Here is a 21,692-nt window from a genome sequence, read left to right as displayed (position 1 = left end):
CGGACTCCTTCATACGGTCGTGTGAATGTAGCCTGAGGGTATGAATATTAAAGTATACGTTTATTGGGGGCGGAGCCTGACCGAGCTTGACGGCGGCTGCTTAAGAGGAGCGCTCCCGCTACCACGCCGCTATTTAGACTGCTTCTACACACTATCTCACCGGCATGGTGAAGATACAACCTAAAGATTGCCCCAAAGACGCACCTGAGACACAGAGACCGGCAAAAGTCTGCGCCGACATGGAGAAGTTTCTGAGCAAGTCTCAGACACATGCTGCTCCACGCGCTTCCAAGATGGCGCCAAAGAGAATAGAGAAGGAGCGCTCGCACACGGAGGAGCCAGGTAACGACTTAGATAGCGATGTAGAGGCCATCCTTGGAATGAACAAGTCCTCAGCGCTCACCCATGTGAGTACTTTGATCGGGCGTTATTAAAAGCACTAGCCCCTATAGCAACTGACCTAGCGACCATCAAGTCAGATATCCACCATATTGGCGACAGAGTAGAAACTCTGGAACAGTCGCAGGAGACTAAAATTACCTTCAACTCTGCAGTCAAAAACACTCTAGGGGCATACCGCAATGCAATTAATACCTCACTGATGTTACTGGAGAATCAAGAGAACAGAAGCCGCAGGCGGAATATTAGAATCCGGGGCTTTCCAGAGGCTACTGACAAAGAAGACCTGCTCTCCATTATGCAGACCTTATTTCAAAATCTGTTAGGTCAAGCAAGAGCAGAGAGCATAACAGTTGAAAGGGTCCACATGGCACTGTGCCCTAAACCTTCTCCCACGGAGAACCCTAGGGACATAATCTGTGGAATCTTGAGCTTCTGTGACACTGAGGCCATTTTGCATAAAACCAGAGAACTGGGCGAAGTATCATTGGATGGCTTTAAAATACAAAGTTTTTCAGGACCTTGCCTCATAAACACTCCAGAAGCGACAGATCCTGAAACCCCTTACAGATCAACTGCATGCAGCAAAGATCCCAAATCGCTGGCTTTTTCCATTTGACCTCCTCATTACCACTGGTAACCGGCGTCTCACTATACGTACACCTGAGGACCTTCACCAAATGTGGGACGCTCTGAACTTAGCACCGTTCGAAATCGCCTCGTGGATGCCCATACCACAGAATGAGGACTTACCCCCACTGCCGACTCCATTATCTTGGTCGACTGCCAAGAGGCAGAAAAATTCGAGAGGCAAGAGAACCTCTCTTAAAGATGCCAACGACTGATTATAAGATTTATACTGTCTGTTTATTATAGAGGTTGATTAGCTATAGTGCCCTCATGTTTAGTCATAGAAGGGTACTATATACAGTACAGACCAAAAGTTTGGACACACCTTCTCATTCAAAGAGTTTTCTTTATTTTCATGACTATGAAGGCATCAAAACTATGAATTAACAATGTGGAATTATATACATAACAAACAAGTGTGAAACAACTGAAAATATGTCATATTCTAGGTTCTTCAAAGTAGCCACTTTTTGCTTTGATTACTGCTTTGCACACTCTTGGCATTCTCTTGATGAGCTTCAAGAGGTAGTCCCCTGAAATGGTCTTCCAACAGTCTTGAAGGAGTTCCCAGAGATGCTTAGCATTTGTTGGCCCTTTTGCCTTCACTCTGCGGTCCAGCTTAGCCCAAACCATCTTGATTGGGTTCAGGTGCGGTGACTGTGGAGGCCAGGTCATCTGGCGCAGCACCCCATCACTCTCCTTCATGGTCAAATAGCCCTTACTTTCAAAGTTTTCCCAATTTTTCGGCTGACTGACTGACCTTCATTTCTTAAAGTAATGATGGCCACTCGTTTTTCTTTACTTAGCTGCTTTTTTCTTGCCATAATACAAATTCTAACAGTCTATTCAATAGGACTATCAGCTGTGTATCCACCTGACTTCTCCTCAACGCAACTGATGGTCCCAACCCCATTTATAAGGCAAGAAATCCCACTTATTAAACCTGACAGGGCACACCTGTGAAGTGAAAACCATTTCAGGAAACTACCTCTTGAAGCTCATCAAGAGAATGCCAAGAGTGCGCAAAGCAGTAATCAAAGCAAAAGGTGGCTACTTTGAAGAACCTAGAATATGACATATTTTCAGTTGTTTCACACTTGTTTGTTATGTATATAATTCTACATGTGTTAATTCATAGTTTTGATGCCTTCAGTGTGAATCTACAATTTTCATAGTCATGAAAATAAAGAAAACTCTTTGAATGAGAAGGTGTGTCCAAACTTTTGGTCTGTACTGTATGTTGGTTATACACACCAGTATGATTAGATAAATTTCCCACTTCATTGAGATAGTTACAACGCTTATCTCCTTGCTCACCAGGCTAAATCAATGGCGACGTGAGCAGATTAGGCTTCACAGAAGACTGTGATTACCCCCCACCTGAGACTCCATTTGGAGCCACTTTCACTTTTTGTGCTTATTTTTAATGTTCTTTTTTTATGATCTATATTTTGTGTTTACTTTAGTGTTTAAATGTCGGGTCATGGAGCATACGTTATACCTACTTATGCGCATTACAAAGATGGTGTCACGGATGAAGTTAGCAGATAGCTGGAACATATAAATACACGAGCGACTGGCTTGATCCCAAACTAAGGAGCTTATAGGTGAGCCCTATAAAACCCTAAGAGCTCTCCCTGACTGCTATGCACATGCAAGGGTCTGTATGGTAGACGATTGCATGCCCGCACACCTAATACTGTGTGACACCTGAAAACCCTATAATAGTGAGGGGACACGACCACCGGCTCCCTGCACTTAATACGGACGGAGTCAGGGTCACCTAGAATCAAGCCAGCAAGGAAACACAATAAAGTAAATGACTTATCTGAACAAACAGCAGAAGCAGCTTCCAGCAGTGAACACTTCATCCAGGAAGTAGTATAAACCGCAAAGTGAGGCAGTATGGGAGGGATTATAAAGGAAGACAATTAGTCAAAATAAGTGACACCTGGCAGAAGGAAAGGAGATGAGAAAGTGAAACCAAAACAAAGAACATCATACAAGAGGTAGAGAAGAACGTCTGTCAGATCTTCTCACAGAACTGGCGGTGACAGTACCCCTCCCTCTACGGGTGGACTCCGGACACTCAGAGCCCACCTTCTCAGGATGAGACCTATGGAAAGCCCTGATGAGACGAGTGGCCTTAATGTCCGCCACTGGAACCCACATCGTCTCCTCAGGACCATAACCCTCCCAATGAACGAGGTACTGAAGAGAACCGCGCATAATGCGAGAATCCACAATCCTAGAGACCTGAAATTCAAGAATACCATCAACAATAATCGGAGGAGGAGGCAAAGAGGAGGGTACAGTGGGTTGGACATAAGGTTTTAATAGGGACTTGTGAAAAACATTATGGATCTTCCAAGTCTGAGGAAGATCAAGACGGAAGGCAACGGGATTGATGACGGACAAGATCTTGTAAGGCCCAATAAACCTAGGACCCAACTTCCAGGAGGGAACCTTCAGTTTGATATTCTTTGTAGACAACCACACCAGATCACCAACATTCAGGTCCGGACCAGGCACACGTCTCTTATCCGCCACACGCTTATATCTCTCACTCATCCTCTTCAGATTACCCTGAATCTTTTGCCAAATAAAAGACAAAGACGAGGAAAATCTCTCCTCATCAGGTAAACCAGAAGACCCCTCTCCAGAGAATGTCCCAAACTGCGGATGAAACCCATATGCACCAAAAAATGGTGACTTATCAGAGGACTCCTGGCGACGGTTATTTAAAGCAAACTCAGCAAGGGACAAAAAAGAATACCAATCCTCCTGATTCTCCGCCACAAAACAGCGCAGATATGTCTCCAGATTCTGATCGACGCGTTCGGTCTGACCATTTGACTGCGGGTGAAAAGCAGAAGAGAACGACAACCGAACCCCCAAGCGAGAACAGAAGGCCTTCCAGAATCTGGAAACAAATTGCGTGCCCCTATCAGAAACGATGTCTGAAGGAATGCCATGCAATTTAACAATATGATCAACAAACGCTTGCGCCAGCGTCTTAGCATTGGGTAACCCAGGAAAGGGAATGAAATGTGCCATTTTGCTAAAACGGTCCACTACCACCAGAACCACAGTCTTCCCCGAGGAACGAGGCAGGTCCGTAATGAAGTCCATGGACAGATGCGTCCAAGGACAGGAAGGAATGGGTAACGGGAGGAGAGAACCCGATGGCCGTGAATGAGAGACCTTGGCACGAGCGCAGGTCTCGCAGGCTGCCACAAAACCCTCAACCGTCTTACGAAGAGCCGGCCACCAGAATCTCCGAGCAATGAGATCCACTGTGGCTCTACTCCCCGGGTGCCTAGCAAGGACAGTATCGTGGTGCTCCTTAAAAACCTTGTGTCGTAAAGCGAGAGGCACAAACAACCTCCCAGGAGGACAAAGATCAGGAGCCTCTGCCTGGGCTGCCTGAACCTCTGCCTCTAAATCAGGATAAAGAGCAGAGACGACCACCCCTTCAGCCAAAATGGGACCCGGGTCTTCAAAGTTCCCCCCTCCCGGAAAACAACGTGACAGGGCATCCGCCTTCACATTTTTAACCCCAGGGCGGAACGTAACAACAAAATTAAACCTAGAAAAGAACAAAGACCATCTGGCCTGTCTCAGGTTCAGACGCTTGGCCGATTCCAAGTAGGCCAGATTCTTATGGTCGGTAAACACGGTAATAGGGTGTCTGGCTCCCTCTAACCAATGGCGCCATTCCTCAAAAGCTAATTTGATGGCCAACAACTCCCTATCTCCCACATCGTAATTTCTCTCTGCAGAGGAGAGTTTCCTTGAGAAAAAGGCACACGGTCGCCATTTGGCAGGAGAGGGACCCTGAGATAAGACCGCACCCACACCCACCTCAGAAGCATCCACCTCAACAATAAAAGGTAGAGAGACATCAGGTTGTACCAAAATGGGAGCGGAAGCAAAACTCTCTTTAATACTAGAAAAGGCTTTAAGCACATCTACTGACCACGAGGAAAAATCCACCCCCTTTTTAGTCATATCAGTGAGTGGCTTAACAACAGAGGAATAATTTAAAATGAACTTTCTGTAATAATTGGCAAAACCGAAAAACCGCATCAGCGCCTTCTGATTCTCAGGAAGCTCCCAATCAAGCACAGCGTAGACCTTCTCAGGGTCTATCCAAAAACCAGAAGCGGAGAGAAGAAAACCAAGAAATTTAATCTCCGTAACCGCAAACACACATTTTTCCAGTTTAACGTATAATTTATTTACCCGCAGAATCAGCAAGACCTGACATAGGTGGTCCCGATGAGTCTTGAAATCAGGAGAAAAAAATCAAAATGTCATCTAGATACACCAGTACAAATTTCCCAATTAAATGATAAAAAAATGCTGTTCACAAAATGTTGGAAGACGGCCGGAGCATTCATCAAACCAAAGGGCATAACCAAATTCACGAAATGACCCTCAGGGGTATTGAAGGCCGTCTTCCATTCGTCCCCTTCCCTGACCCTGACTAGGTTGTATGCCCCTCTTAAATCCAACTTAGAAAAAACTTTAGCACCAACAATCTGGTTAAACAGGTCCGGGATCAGAGGAAGCGGATATGGGTCACGAATTGTGATACGGTTCAGCTCCCTGAAATCCAGACAAGGTCTTAAAGAAGCATCTTTTTTCTTAACAAAAAAAAAAAAACAGCAGCAACAGGTGACTTCGAGGGTCGGATGTGTCCCTTTCTCAGGCTCTCAGAGATATAAGTACGCATAGTGACTCTTTCAGGTTGGGAGAGATTGTATAGTCGTGATTTTGGCAGCTTGGCGCCTGGGATGAGATTAATAGGGCAGTCGTAACTCCTGGACACCACTCTCGGAAAACACATCCGAAAATTCAGAGGAAAGATGGCACAATCTTGGTAGAAACCTCTGAAAGAGACGCCGTGAGGCAATTCTCTCTGCAAAACTCACTCCAACCATTTATTTGCCTTGCTTGCCAATCAATGGTGGGGGTATGTTTAGTGAGCCAGGGTAGCCCCAACACTAGAGGAGTAGGTAATCTGCTTAAGACGAAACATGACATATCCTCAACATGAGCGTCACCCACAGTGAAACGGATATTGTGAACTATGCCCTTTAACGATCTTTGAGAAAGTGGAGCGGAATCAATAGCAAAAACAGGTATATCCTTTTCAAAAGTGCATACCTGGAAACCATGCATTGTTGCAAATTGATTATCAATGAGATTGACAGCTGCTCCACTATCTACAAAAATCTCACAAACAATGTTCTTGCTGTCTAGCGCCACCCTGGCAGGTAGGAGAAAACGGGAACTACAAGCAAACGGCAAACCTTCAATTTCCGCATCAACCTTGCCAATAGTAGCAAATGGAAAGTTTTTAGAGTTTTTTTTTGTTTTGTTTTGTTTTTATTACCCTCAGAAAACGCCATGAATCTCTGAAAGGGGCAAACATTAGCCAAACGATTTATACCCCCACAACAGAAACAAACCCTCCTCTGAGAGCTGAATCCTCTACTATCAGAGGCAAGCAAATCCAGCTGCATGGCCTCCTCTTCAGAGGGGATTGAGACAGACTGAGACCCCTGCGCACTGAATGAGACAGCCCACTGTCCTTGGGCTGAATATGACAGGAAAGAGTAGTCTCCTCTCTCTCTCTCTAAGACGCCTGTCAATACGAACAGCTAGAGACATGGCTGACTCTAACGACGCTGGTCTCTCATGAAAAGCGAATGCATCTTTTAATCTTTCCGAAAGACCAAGGCAAAAATGACCTCGGAGTGCAGCATCATTCCAACCAGTATCAGCTGCCCATCTCCGAAATTCAGAACAATATATCTCTGCGGACTGTTTACCCTGGCATAAAAGACGCAGTTTAGATTCAGCCAGAGCAATACGATCCGAGTCATCATATATCTGCCCCAGGGCTACAAAAAATTCATCCACCGATTGGAGGGGCCGTGCCCCCACCGGCAGCGAAAAGACCCAAGACTGAGCGTTATCCCTGAGCAGCGAGGTGATGATCCCCACCCTCTGCTCCTCATCACCAGAGGAATGGGGAAGTAGGCGAAAATGGAGTTTGCAAGCCTCTCTAAAGCGAACAAAATTCTCACTACCCCCGGAGAACGTATCCGGGAGCGAGATCTTAGGCTCGGAACAAACTCCATGAACGCCAGCAGAACCGGTCACCTGAAACTGAGACACAGTTTTACGGAGATCTGCTACCTCCAGCGAAAGACCTTGCATGCGGTCAATCAAGGCTGAAACCGGATCCATGCTTAAGACGGTTATGGTGGTTTATAATGTCACGGATGAAGTTAGCAGATAGCTGGAACATATAAATAAACGAGCGACTGGCTTGATCCCAAACTAAGGAGCTTATAGGTGAGCCCTATAAAACCCTAAGAGCTCTCCCTGACTGCTATGCACATGCAAGGGTCTGTATGGTAGACGATTGCATGCCCGCGTACCTAATACTGTGTGACACCTGAAAACCCTATAACCGGCTCCCTGCACTTAATACGGACGGAGTCAGGGTCACCTAGAATCAAGCCAGCAAGGAAACACAATAAAGTAAATGACTTATCTGAACAAACAGCAGAAACAGCCTCCAGCAGTGAACACCTCATCCAGGAAGTAGTATAAACCGCAAAGTGAGGCAGTATGGGAGGGATTATAAAGGAAGACAATTAGTCGAAATAAGTGACACCTGGCAGAAGGAAAGGAGATGAGAAAGTGAAACCAAAACAAAGAACATCATACAAAAGGTAGAGAAGAACGTCTGCCAGATCTTCTCACAGAACTGGCGGTGACAGATGGCTGCTATGAAACTGAACTTAGCCACGTTCAATGTACATGGCTGCAATGATCCAATTAAAAAAAGCTAAAGTAGATATTGTTATGCTCCAAGAGAAGCATTTTAGGAAGGGGTGAGTATCGAGATTGTCTCATTCCTATTACCAGTCTTGGTACCATTCCTGCTACGACCGTTCCTCCTCTAGAGGGGTTAGTATTGAGATCCATAAGAATGTACCTTTCTCTTTAATAGCTGAGATGGCGGATCCTGAGAGTAGATATCTTCTTTTAAGAGGCACTTTGGGTACTGTTGAGGTTACGCTATGCAACCTATACGCTCCTAATGTCAAAACTGTCAAATGGTTGCGGGAGACATTGCATACTTTCTCATTATTTACCTCAGGTCTACTTATCATAAGAGGAGATTTAACCTGACCCTCAACCCTCTATTAGATTCCTCGTCTCTCAAATCTGCCATCTCATACAAAGCGCTTAAAAGTGTTCATGAAAGATTACGTGAGCTTTGCTTGAATGATGTCTGGAGGTCAATGCATGCTGATAGGAGAGACTATACTTTTTATTCTAACCCCCACAAGCCTTATCAAAGATTAGACTACTTCTTTATACAAAATAAATATTTATCCCAACTACACAGCGTAGACATTCATAGCATTACAGTATCTGACCATGCCCCAGTCTCCTTCTCATTAAGTTTTCCAGAAGTGCCAAATAGAGAATAACCACACATTATTAGACACGCCCTCTAACATTAGTACCCTATTTAAGAAACTTCAGGACTACTTTGAAATAAACTCTCCATCTGATTCCTTCCCCACTTATATATGGGAGGCTCATAAAGTGGCCGTACGAGGGGAACTCATAACCTTAGGCTCACATCTTAAAAAGCAACGTATGGCACATTTATCTTAGTTATTGTTCCAAATAGCAGCTTTAGAACACACCCATAAGAAATCCCTGGCATTGCGGGATCACGAAACCTTGTTGAAGCTAAGGATGGAACTCAAAATGCTACTCAACTTCAGGGCAGCGTGGTCTTATCTCAAAATAAAGCAAAAATACTATGCACATGGGGAAAAAGATAATAAGATTATGACAGCACTTATCAAAAAACAAAATGAACAAACCCATATTTGAAAGATAAAGACCCCAGAAGGTACACTAAAAGACACCACACAAGAGATAGCAAAAGTCTTTCCTTTTATTACCAGTCCCTTTACAATATTCGCCCACAGGAAACACCTAATGAAATTGCAACTAGGCTGGATAACGTGAGATAGTTTCTAAGCACCCTTCAACTTCCTCAACTAACACAGGAGGAACGTGAAACTTTAACAGCGCCAGTCATCTTGACTGAGATCCAAGATGCCAATAAAACAACACCTTTGGGGAAAAGCCCCAGCCCAGACGGATTCCCAATTCTGTATTATAAAAAGTTTTTTAATGTCCTTGGACCACAATTGACAATTATTTCAATGCACTTATCAAGGGGCCTCCTCCTGCACATCAAGCTCTGGAAGCACACATCACTATCCTCCCTAAACCCGTAAAATAGCCCCCTACCTTCAAAAACTGATATCACCTGAACAATCAGGATTTGTGGTGGGGAGAGAGTGCAGGGACAGTACCTTCAGGGTTCAACAGGAAATAGAATATGCTATATCCACTAATACCCAACTCACGCTCTTAAGCACAGATGCTGAGAAAGCATTTGACAGAGTAGATTGGAGATTCATGGAAGCTACCCTTCAGAAATTTGGCTTTCCCGTCCAGTTTATAGCAGCGGTGCTGTCTCTGTACTCCTCCCCCTCTGCAAAAATTAGGATCAACGGAGTACTCTCCCCTACTTTATCAATCTCTAACGGAACGAGACAAGAATGCCCATTATCGCCTACTCTTTTTATACTGTGCCTGGAGACACAGGGCAATAAGACAAGATGACCATATAAGAGGCCTAATGGTAGGGCCTGTGACTCACAATGTTGCCGCGTTAGCGGAGCAACCCAGTAGAGGCATTCCCTGCCATACTTACCTTATTACATAAGTTTGGACAACTTTAAAATAAACCTTTCCAAATGTCAGGCTATGGGAATCAGTACCCCTAAAAGAGTCATATCTGAGCTATCAAAGGAATACCCATTCATATGGGATGATTCTCAGATCAGTTACTTGGGAGTCAATATTACCAAAGATCCTAATAGGCTATATCAGGCAAATTATCCTGGGATATTGTCAAGTATCCAACAACAATTAAAAGAACTATCTATACCTCTTATGTCTTGGATGGGAAGGAAGAATCTACTGAAAACGTATATCCTCCCTAAACTACTATACTTAATGCAGACTCTTAGATACATTTACCTGTCCCATTATTCTTATCAGCACGCAGGCTTTTCTCTTCCTTTATCTGGAAACACACCAAACCACGCCTAACACACAATATTTTAGTACTACCCAAACAAAAAGGGGGTTTCGGGCTCATTCAGTCGTATTATAAGGCTATTCAATTGAGACTTCACTCTGAATTGATAAACCCACGAATTACCAAATTGGGTTGCCAGATTGCCAGCAACATACTTTCTCCTAAGGATTATGCTAATTTGTGAAGGGTTTCCTCTGCGGCGCGGCGGGGTCTCATGGTCCTGTCACAGTTCAGAGTCCTCAATACATGGCAACATATATCCTTACTCATAAACTTCTCAGAAAGCCCCTCACCATTTATGCCCATTCGACTGCTACCTTGTTTTTTCCAAAAGGACTACGTAGACGATATGGGCGTTTGGTCGGCTTTTGGCAACCAGGCGGTTGGTGATATTTTGAAAGGGAGAAAGATACCTTCCATGATTGACATCCAGACATCATGGGGATCTCTAGCTGGACACAAATCCATTACTCACATTTTTGCTTTATCTGTAAGAAATACCTTCACAAAACTCAAAGAGATTATGTACCTTCATGGTATGACGCAATAATAGAATCTTCTGACCCTGGTAGAAGGCTTGTTTCCCTTCTCTATAATAAGATTTTAGAGTTGAAAACGTCTTCAAAACCTAGTTACATCCTTCAATGGGAGAAAGACTTAGGGATAACATTCACAACTGAGGAAGTCACCAAAATCCTAAATAGTTCCCATGGATTCTCCTGATGTATCCGCATACAGGAAAACTCCTTTAAGTTGTTGGTCAGGTGGCACCGCACCCCAGATGTTCTACACAGAATGGACCCCTCGCTTCCCGCAGTGTGTTGAGATGTCATAGGGCACAATGTTCTGCCTTTCATATTTGGTGGACTTGTTCCAAGATAGCCCCCTTTTGGGAAGAGGTGTCACAGGCCATTAGCCAGATATGTTCAACGGCATTCCATATATCGCCTACACTAGTTCTCCTAAACTTGCCAAATAGTCAATGTCCGCTTACTAGATTTTCTCTAGCTGCACTATTGATAGCTGCGGCCAAATTGCTTATACCGCTTTATTGGCTTTCGGATCCGATGCCGTCAATTACTGAATGGAGGCATAAAGCACACAAAATATGCAGATTAGAGGAACTAACTAGCTGGGAAACACTTTCTAACAATAAGTTTCTTAAGATCTGGTCCCTTTGGATTCAGTGGTATGAGAGATCTCCTCAGGCACCATAGTGATGTATTATCAGATATGTATTTCCTCTTCTCACCCTTTTCCTTTTTCCTCCCCGACCTCCCCCCTCCCCCCTCCCCCCTTTACAACCTCTCCTCCTGTAAGGGCCTTGATTGGCCAAATCAATCCTGCATAACAAATGTACACATTGAGGTACCCTTTTTAATTTTAGTTTTTATTTTAATTATCATTTTTTACTTTCAATCTTGATTATTTTGCAATCAAGTGTAAGCAGCTTTAAGGCCCCTTTCACACGGGCGTTCCGGATTTGCTCCGGATGCGTCGCGTGTGCATTGCGAGAAACTTGCGCGAGTAGGCACGCAATTGCCGTCAGTTTTGACTGCAATTGTGTTCCAATGTTCAGTTTTTTCCGCACGAGTGCAGTGCGTTTTGCACGCGCTTGAGAAAAAACTGAATGTGGTACCCAGACCCGAACCCGGACTTCTTCACTGAAGTTCGGGTTTGGGTTAGATGTTCTATTAATTTTATTATTTTCCCTTATAACATGGTTATAAGGGAAAATAATAGCATTTTTTAAATACAGAATGCTTACTAAAATGTGGATTGAGGGGTTAAAAAAATTAAAAAATTAACTCACCTCATCCTCTTGTTCGCGCAGCCGGCATAGTCTTTTTTCTTCTTCTTTCAGGACCTGCAAAGGGAGCTTTGATGACGTAATCGCGCTCACCACGTGGTGAGCACAGTGACGTCAGCGCAGGTCCTGCTGAATGAAGATAGAAATCTTCAAAGGTCCTGAAAGAAGAAGAAAGAAGACGATGCCGGCTGCGCAAACAAGAGGATGAGGTGAGTTAATTTATTTTTAATTTTTTAACCCCTCAAGCCAAATTTTAGTAAGCATTCTGTATTAAGAATGCTTTTATTTTCCTTTATAACCATGTTATAAGGGAAAATAATACAGTAAATTGACTTTTATCAATTTACTAACATCATCTCCTAGCAACCATGCGTGAAAATCGCATTGCATCCGCCCTTGCTTGCGGATGTTATGCGATTTTCAAGCATCCCCATTCATTTCTATGGGGCCTGTGTTGCGTGAAAAACGCAGAATATAGAACATGCTCCAATTTTCACGTAACAGACAAGGGATGCGTGAAAATCACCGCTTATCTGAACTGCCCCATTGAAGTGAATGAGTCCGTATTCAGTGCGGGTGCAATGCGTTCACCTCACTCATTGCACCCGAGCGGAATTCTCGCCCGTGTGAAAGGGGCCTAATTCTTTCAGTGTCTGTACGACCACCCGACATGCTTTACGTTTTATATTAAGGTTGATGCTTTCAAATGTAACGTTAATCTGATGATTGTACAACTGCAGAAATGAAAATAAAGATTTAAAAAAAATAATAAGTATAAGTTTATTGTATAAGAAAGCATCCATAGACTGTGATCCAGGTATGTGTAACGATAGCTTTGCTGTAACCACACCGTATTCCATAAACCGGACGTTTGCTAGCAGCAGATTGTGATTAGACACCACAATCTGCCACCTGCAATAATAATTTTTTAACATATCAAAAGATTTGGATTGCCCGATTATCGAGCTTTTGCACATTCATCGGGCAATAGGTGGCAGTATTACACAGCCAGATGATCGCTAACAAGCATTTATGGGAACGCTTGTTAGCAATTATCTGCTGAAAAATTGGGCACTGTAAAGGCTTGACTGTCCACCCATGATCCCCATCCAACCTGGCAGAGCTTGAGAAGATCTGCAGAGAAGAATGGCAGAAAAATCCCCAAATCCAGGTGTGCAAACCATGTGGCATCATACCCAAGAAGACAGGAGGCTGTAATCCTTGCCAAAGGTGCTTCTACTAAGTCCTGAGTAAAGGGACTGAATACATATGTCAACGCAAGATTGTAGTTTTTCCTTTTCAACAAATTATTAAAGATTTTGAACATTTTGATACAAGTTCATTTTTAACACTAACTTAACTCTAGCATACTAAACTTTGTTTTGCCCTGGCAGTGAAGGGGTATTTTTACAGCAATGAACTATGGGGTGAATACTGGACAGTTGGGGTATGCCCTGGCGGACAAGGGGTGTTTTTTTCTCCTGTAGATTGCTGTCTACAGCATCCTTTTGGCTCAGATCTTTTTCCTCTCAGCGATCACACAAGCAGAAGACTGGAGTTCGGGGCTGTTGGGGGTGCGGGGGTTAAAATCAGTTTTTTTATGCAGACTCAGCTGTAATTAGTCAGTCATTCTGACTAACCAGGACAGCGATCAGGGGCAATACTAGCCTATGATTGTCTAAGGGGCCCATTCCAATGCTTGTCAGCTGCTAACAACAGTTGAAGGCATAGAGATTTCACTGCATATGGAGACACGGGGACATTTTCTGCAACATAACTGTAAGTCCAAACGCGCCAATTCGCACATGATTTGGGCAAAAAGGTTAATATGTCTATTGCATGTGACAATATGCTTTGTACTTACTGTAAGTTTGCTTTCCACATTATCACTGTGCAGTCTTTTCCTCCAGCTGTAAAGACGTATTGACCGTCACTTGAGCAGACAATGTTGGCTACCCCATCCGGATGACAAATAAGAGCCATTGTCTTGTGCGGGTTTCCATCAACTGGTAGAATCTGAAGTCCAACCTTAACAGACAAATTGGACCAAAGAAAGACACTTTGTCAATCAGACACATCATAGGAGTAACACCAACTGGGGACTGTCAGCTGGGACATCCCATAATATCAAAATGGAACAGTTGTATTTTTAGTGGGGGAAAAATGGGCACACATGAACGTCAATCTAACCCTTAAAACACATGGGAATCACAGAAATGAAATGAGAAAATACATATGGCAAATAAGGGGACTTTGATGTATTACTTCTTTGCATGAATGGGGTCTTAGCTGCTTAGTGAACCGCTTTTAACCAGTTCACTATGGAGGGTTTACACCCGCCGTGGGAATCATACTGATTCCTGCTTCTGGGATTTAGCTCCATCGCTCCCCTTTGGGCGATGCAGATCTCGAGTCTGAACAACCCCTGTATGAAAATCATTTGTTTTTGTGTAACCAAAACTTTTTAAATTCTTAGTTTGTGTGGGAGCTTATTTTTTGCCATTTTGGGGTACATATGACATTTTGATTGCTTTTTATTCCTTTTTTTATTTACTTTATAGTTAGAGGTGTTACACAGATGTGGCAATAACAATTTTGTATAGTTTTTTTGTTAATTTGTCTTTACATAATAAAGCATTTTTTTGTTGTCAAACATGTAAGGTCTGCCTAGCCCCTGCCTCATTTTGGACACTGCCTATGTTTTAATATGGTTTTCCAAATGTCAGCTAAGACAGTATGTCGGATGGTCACCCGCTATTTGTGTTGGTGCCATATTGATTTTTATTTCTTCTATAAAGCAAAAGGCATGTATCCTGTAGGGGGATATAGACATCATAGAGAGGGGTACCACACTGAGGATCCCCCTTTATGGCAGATTTAAGCCATCCATATTTTATATGACTGGACATTTATCTTAATGATTGCCATGTAATATTAGATTTTCCCTGCAGAAGCCTCTACAAGGGAAATGCCTTGCTGACGGCAGCATCCCCATGCAGAATCAGCATTGACAACACAAGATGTGTCCCTCTACATACCTTGTCATCTGTAATATACACCAGGTAGCCTTTTCCTAGATCCTGACTATAAGAAGGAAACACTTCCATTTTCCTAATAGGAGAACCAAATGTTGGCCCCAAGAGGGTCTTTCTGAGGGTAAGAAAGAGATAAACACATTACAGTACAGTATACAGCCCCAGGCCCATCTTTAACGCGGGGCAAAAGGGGCATCTGCCCCGGGCCCAGTTGCTCCTGGGGGGCAGCTTCCCCGGGCGCAAAAATTCCAGGGAGCGCTAGCAGGGCCGCACCGCTAATTAGGCAAAGTGAGGCGATGGCCCCAGGCGGTGCGGCCCTGGTGACAAGTGGGGGCGGCAGCAGGGCACAGGGAGATGAGCGCTCATATCTATATAGTCATCTGTATCGGCTTCTTTAGGGCCGTTTCACACGAGCGAATCCATTGCGAGAATCACGCTCCATGTGTGAGTGTGATCCTCCGCTCTGGACTTGCAGGAGCGCACGGCATTATCATGATTTATAATGCTATGTGCCTCTGCTTGACCTTATTTCTACAGAATCATACTGACAGCTTTATGTCCCTATGATTCTGTGGAAAAAAGGCCATGCAGAGACACATAGCCCTTCCCCGTTCCTCTGATAGGCTGCAGGCACTAGGCCTGCAGCCTATCAGAGGCCGATGCAGATGGTGCGATCGCTCCGCCTGAGCCGTACAGCACCAAACACAAGCCGGAAGAGGCCTGCATCACATCACTGCCAGCCTGATGGAGGTAAGTATAAGTGTTTATTTTTTTATATGGTACTACTTACTGGCACATGATTGGGGGGCATCTATGGGGGCACTTGTTACTAGCACATGATTGGGGGGCATCTATAGGGGCTCTTGTTACTGGCACATGAGTGGGGGGCATCTATGGGGGCACTTGTTACTGGCACATGATTGGGGCACATCTATGGGGGCACTTGTTACTGGCACATTATTGGGGGGCATCTATGGGGGCACATCTTACTGGCACATTATTGGTGGCACTTTTTACTGGCACATTATTGGGTGGCACTATGGGGGCATCTATGAGGGCACTTCTTAATGGCACATTATTGGGGGCACTATGGGGGCATCTACTGAGACCACAAAGAAGGGGTATTTTAAATGGGGGAAGGGGGAGAGGAACACTATGGGGGCTTCCACTGTGGCCACAAAGAAGGGGTATTTTATATGGCGGGGCTCTGTATAGAGGCATCATATACTGGGGCACATTATGGTGGGTACTATGGGGAAGGGGAGAGAGGAGTACTATGGGCTCATCTATGGGGGGCACTAAGAAGGGGTATTTTATACTTGCAAATTATGGGGGACCCTGAGGGCATCTACTGGGGCACTATAAATGGGGCATTTTATACTGGTATATTATGGGGGCACTAGGAAGAAGGGGGGAGAGTAGCACTATGGGGGCATTTACTGGGGGCACTATATAGGGGTATTTTATACTGGCACATTATGGGGGCACTATGGGGACATTAACTCAACAGAGGGCATTAAAAGTTGTTTTTTTCTGCACTGGCACAATATAAGGAGAATTATTACTACTGGGGGCATTATGATGGGCTTTATTACTACTGGGGATCTAGGGGGAACATGATTACTAGTATGGGCACTATGGGAGCATTATTACTTCTGGGGCACAGTGGGGACATGTTGGGGGCACTGTAGGAGCACTATTACTACCATGTGTGCTCTAGCAGAGAATTATTCCTATTTGTGGGACTTTTGGGAGCTTTATTACTGTTGGGGCACCTTGGCACAGTATCAGCTTACCACTATTATTTTTGGGGACGTTATGTTTACACTATTAGTGTCAGGACACTATTTACTGGGAGCAGTTATTTTAGGGCACTGTGTGCCAATAATTATTGAAGGGCACTATCTGCATGGTACTACTATTATCAGGGGGTTTATCTGTTTCTGCAGTATAGTATTGGGGAGCACAGCAGCACAGTATTGGCGGTGGTAGGATGATTTGTCCAGAAGATTGGAGGATGATGGAAAAGTAGTAAACTAAGATTCTGTTTGTCAAACTGCAGAGACGAGAAATGGCTGAAAAATGGTGGTCTGGTCTGAAAGGAGAAGATGAGGAAAGAGAACATCTACATCAAAGAGACGTCACTGGATGTAAGAGCTATGTGGCGCTGTATTACCCTGTATGTAGGGGTGGATGGAGGGGTTAGTAGTACAGTACTATCTGCACATTGCAAAAAAAAATAATAATAATCTGCAAAATACTATATATTTGTGTCATAAGTTGTGCTTTTTTAATTTTTAGAATGATGATACAGCCATTTTATTTGTTACTTTTGTGATGATTCTTCCTCCCCCCCCCCCCCCTATATTAAGGGACACTATAGTCACTAGAACCACAACAGCTAAACGTAGTAGTTCTGGTGTCTATAGCATGTCTCTGCAAGCTTTTTAATGTAAACACTGCCTTTTCAGAAAAAAAGGCAGTATTTACATTACTGCCAAGGAACCTCTAGTGGCCACTCATCATTATTAAAGTTTACTACTCTACGAGATGTGTGGATTTTTTTTGTGTGTGTTGTGGTGGAGGGCGTGATTGCATGCTAGGGTGTAGGAAGGGGGGATCCAGGGGCCCAAGTAAATTCTTGCACAGGGTCCAATCAATATTAAAGACGGCCCTGTACAGCGCTATACATAATTCCAAGTATTTGAATAAGACTTTGAATAAAAGTGGAATGCAAATATTAGTACTTGAGATGTCTTTTTGTGTGTCAGATTATTAAAGGGGTTGTCCAGACACACACTAAAAAAATTAAAATAAAAGAGTCCACCAGCGCTCTTGTTACAACACTTCACGGTCCCTTACCGGTCTCTGTACTTCCTGGTCCCTCTTGACACAGACATGTGATACACAGCAATGACCCACTGCAGCCACTGATTGGCTGAAGCAGTCACATGATAATTTTGAAAGGGACCAGGAAGTACAGAGTCAGGCAGGGCACCTGTGAAGTGTCGGAATGGCATTGGCAGGGGTCGGTAAGCTATTACTTTTTTTTACACCACTCTGGGCATTTTTGAAGCATTTTAAGTGGCTGTTCAACTACTTTAAACATGATATGAATCTATTTCTTAGTTATATTAGCTTTTTGGAGGGAAAGTTTTATGTCCACTAATATAGCAGCCATTATTAATCCAACAGTCGTTTTCAGTCAACTTTCCTTAAGTATTGACAAATCTGGGCTTGGATTTTATATTTTCTGTGTGTCCGAAATTAAGTTATTGGATTTTATTCCTGAGTGCTAGATGCCTTTCACTTTTACAGCTGACTTTGTACCTAGGAGCCAACACTGTTTGTCAGTGCACCGAAAGGATTTTATCCTCACTCTAAGGGTCCATTCACATGTCCGCAATTTCGTTCCGCATTTTGCGGAACGGAATTGTGGACCCATTCATTTCTATGGGACCTGGAATTGCGGATCCGCACTTCCGGGTCCGCAATTCCAATCCCGAAAATTATAGAACATGTCCTATTCTTGTCCGCAATTGCGGACAAGAAAAGGCATTTTCTATTAAGTGCCGGCGATGTGCGGACCGCAAAATGCGGAACGCACATCGCCGATGTCCGTGTTTTGCGGATCCACACACACGGACGTGTGAATGCAGCCTAAGGCTACATTCACACGATCATATAAACGAGTCCATATCCGTTCTGCAATTTTGTGGAACGGCTGCGGACTCATTCATTTCTATACACCCGTAGTTCAATTCCGCGGCCCCACATAAAAAATAGAACATGCCCTATTCTTGTCCGCAATTACGGACAAGAATAGCCATTTTCTATGATAGCGGCAGCATGTGCTGTCCGCAAATTGCGCACATCCCGGTATCCGTGTTTTGCGGATCCACAAAACACCACATTTGTGTGAATCTAGTGGTTTATGCAGCGGAAATTTTGGCATGGACAAAATTCTGTGGTGTCTGCCTCCTATTTCCAATGGGAGGCAGCTATTTAAAGCAGCGGGTGTCCGCCTGTGGTTTAGCTCCATTCAATTGAGCTAAGCCGTTAGTGGGTCTGCAGCATCCAAATGCTGGGGAGCAGAGTAAGAATAATCTATATGAGGAGCCCGGGCAATGGAAGGAAGGGGGCATTATAGGGGTTGCATAACCCCTTTAAGTGAGCTGATCCACTTGCTTTGCTTATCTTATTATTGGCAAATCTGCCGAGTTACACACAGCTACAGTAGAGGGGATGTACATTTGGATATTATTACAATCATTTTTGTTTCTTCACTGCACTGCAATCATTATTAAAGTTAAGTTATTGCTGTAACTTTTCTCTATAAGCAGTTATTGCAGACGTATAATTGGGAATGATGGATTTATGTGTCCCATCACTTAGGATGTTTCCTGCAGAGAGACCAATATCGCAATGCAAAAGTTAAAGGAAGTAATCTTTTAGTAAACATCAGCGCATTCAGCTAAGAAATCATTTCACGCTGCTAGAGAAATCATCAAGGTTTCCTAACCGTCCCTACGTGTTTGTAAATGACTGTGATTGCCGGGGTTCCTTCATTAATATTCTGCTCCATTAGCGCCTGTGACAGTAGATCCTTCGAAACATTTATCAGTAACAAGGGAGGCTGTTTTCTACAATAAGGAGTCTGTCTATAATAAACATTCGACGAGCTCAATATCAATATGAAAAGATATGGGCAGAATGTTTTGTATGCTCAGCATTACTCATCCTCCTACTCGCTAACAAGTGTAACATTAAAGAGCAGCCAAAAATCAAGGACTAGATATGTCTTCAGTTGTTTATGTGATGGACTAATTAAGTGTAATAAATCATTGCTCCCTTGAGTGGTAATAATTATTTAACAGTTTCTGTGCTAAAGAAGAGAGGAGGGGGGTTCCACAGCCTTCTTGGTGCTTACCCTAACCCACTGACGTCACGGCCATCGGTCACATGGCCTAAGCACCACTCAGCCCCATTCCAAAGTATAGGTTATCAGTTACAAATGGTTGGATAACTCCTTTAATTCAGGTCGTTAGGCTGATCACGCCAACTTTTCCAACTAATTTTCAAAATGGCAAATATCTGAAATGTTGCAACAATTTTGATCAAATAAGCACACAAAAAATTTCCAAACTTTGAAACTTTTTGAAGCCAGGGCTTGATAAATTCCTCCAGTGTCTGGAAAACTTGGAGGTGGAAAACATAACGTGCAGTGTCACACCGGGGTTTAAGAGCAACTTTGATGCACCATATGGAAAGATAAGGAAAGTAAATGATGTCTAACGCATAGCAACTTGGTTATACCACATTCACAAGGCCATAGTGTGTTTCCTTCAAAAAGTGGATCTCTTCAAAGAGAAGTAAGAAACCGTTTCTCAAACATTTTCCATAACAGGTATGATTACGGTTTGTAAAGTGAGGTGTCCAAGACAGTGAGAATTTTCTGTGCTTACCTACACATTTTAGTCGTGGCGTTGTAAAGTTTCATTTTATACTCATCATTAGCTACTAGAATAAAGCTTTCCTTAGTGAAAGGAGGACACCAAACTAAACACTGGGGGACAGCACTCTGGTCTATACGGTCACTGCTCTGTATTACAAGATGGTCCTTACTGCTGCTTGTGAGATCGTATTCCACCTATAGGAAAAATGGAACAGAAGATTTAGCTGTATAGTTAGGTGGCTAAATAATGTGTAAATACACACAGATTATACTAACCAACATCCGATCCATGCCAAGTGATAGGAGTCTGGGTTCATTGCTATCCAAATGTATACCGAAAATTAAATTCTGTATAGGTTTATAGTGGCTTCGATATCTGGCAAAGTATTCCCAGGATGCACTTCCGCCAACATTTTGTTGTACTTGCTGAAACAGTGTCACTGTAAATTCTTGATCCTAAAAGATTATAAATCGAATATTGTTATGTTCTATATTTCTGTAGCTCATAAGTGTTTGCTTACCCCTGGAGCCCACACATGAAGGCTTCATATGACCCACAGGCCCATGGCTTCATATGACCCATGGACAGCACTGTCATACTACAATGCAGGAACATGTAGCATAGGAGCCCACAGAGTTATGACTATATGCTCTTAGGTTGGATAAAAAAAAAAAAGGCCAAATATAATTCCATGCTTTATCCATTTCATCCCTCTATGATCCATGTCTGGCACATTTACAAATGATTCCTTTTGGCTTAGCTAATATAACCAGCTTTCCGATAATTCTGGTAGATATGCAAGTCGCTGACAATAGTAAGGTCTTAAAAAAGCACTCTCAGAAAAATTTATATTCTTTGACCTGTTAGAAAGGTACATGATGTAAATCGGAGTGAATATAACTTTCTTAGCAGAGAGTTATTGTGAGTTATCCCCTCCCTTCTGATCCTCAGCTGTGTCATGTGACCAGCACTCTGACTCTCCAAATAACACAGCATCTTATGTGTGGACATGAAGTCAGTTTTTCTATGTATTCCTATGGGAGACTCAATGTCAGTCTCATAGGAAAGAAAAGAGAAGTAACTGACTTCCTGTCCTGTGTCAGTTGGAGATCAGAGAGTTGGTCACATGACACAGCTGAGGA

General features: G+C 43.4%; 1 protein-coding gene across 1 annotated transcript in view; it reads right to left on the bottom strand.

Moving 5' to 3' along the window:
- The window catches only part of CFAP251 (cilia and flagella associated protein 251), a 79,804-nt gene that overhangs the window by 25,953 nt on the left and 32,159 nt on the right, over positions 1-21,692 (bottom strand). Inside the window, exons 13-16 of the mRNA XM_040420225.1 lie at positions 20,826-21,005; positions 20,560-20,744; positions 15,098-15,209; positions 13,924-14,087 (exon numbers count right to left, since the gene is read on the bottom strand). Of these exons, the coding sequence (XP_040276159.1) occupies positions 13,924-14,087; positions 15,098-15,209; positions 20,560-20,744; positions 20,826-21,005 (641 nt within the window). The remainder of the gene's footprint in view (positions 1-13,923; positions 14,088-15,097; positions 15,210-20,559; positions 20,745-20,825; positions 21,006-21,692) is intronic.

This window comes from Bufo bufo, chromosome 2 (assembly GCF_905171765.1).
Source record: "Bufo bufo chromosome 2, aBufBuf1.1, whole genome shotgun sequence".
In the NCBI taxonomy this organism is placed as follows: domain Eukaryota; kingdom Metazoa; phylum Chordata; class Amphibia; order Anura; family Bufonidae; genus Bufo; species Bufo bufo.
The sequence above is the reverse complement of the archived record's forward strand: the minus strand, read 5'-3'. Positions and strand labels throughout refer to the sequence as shown.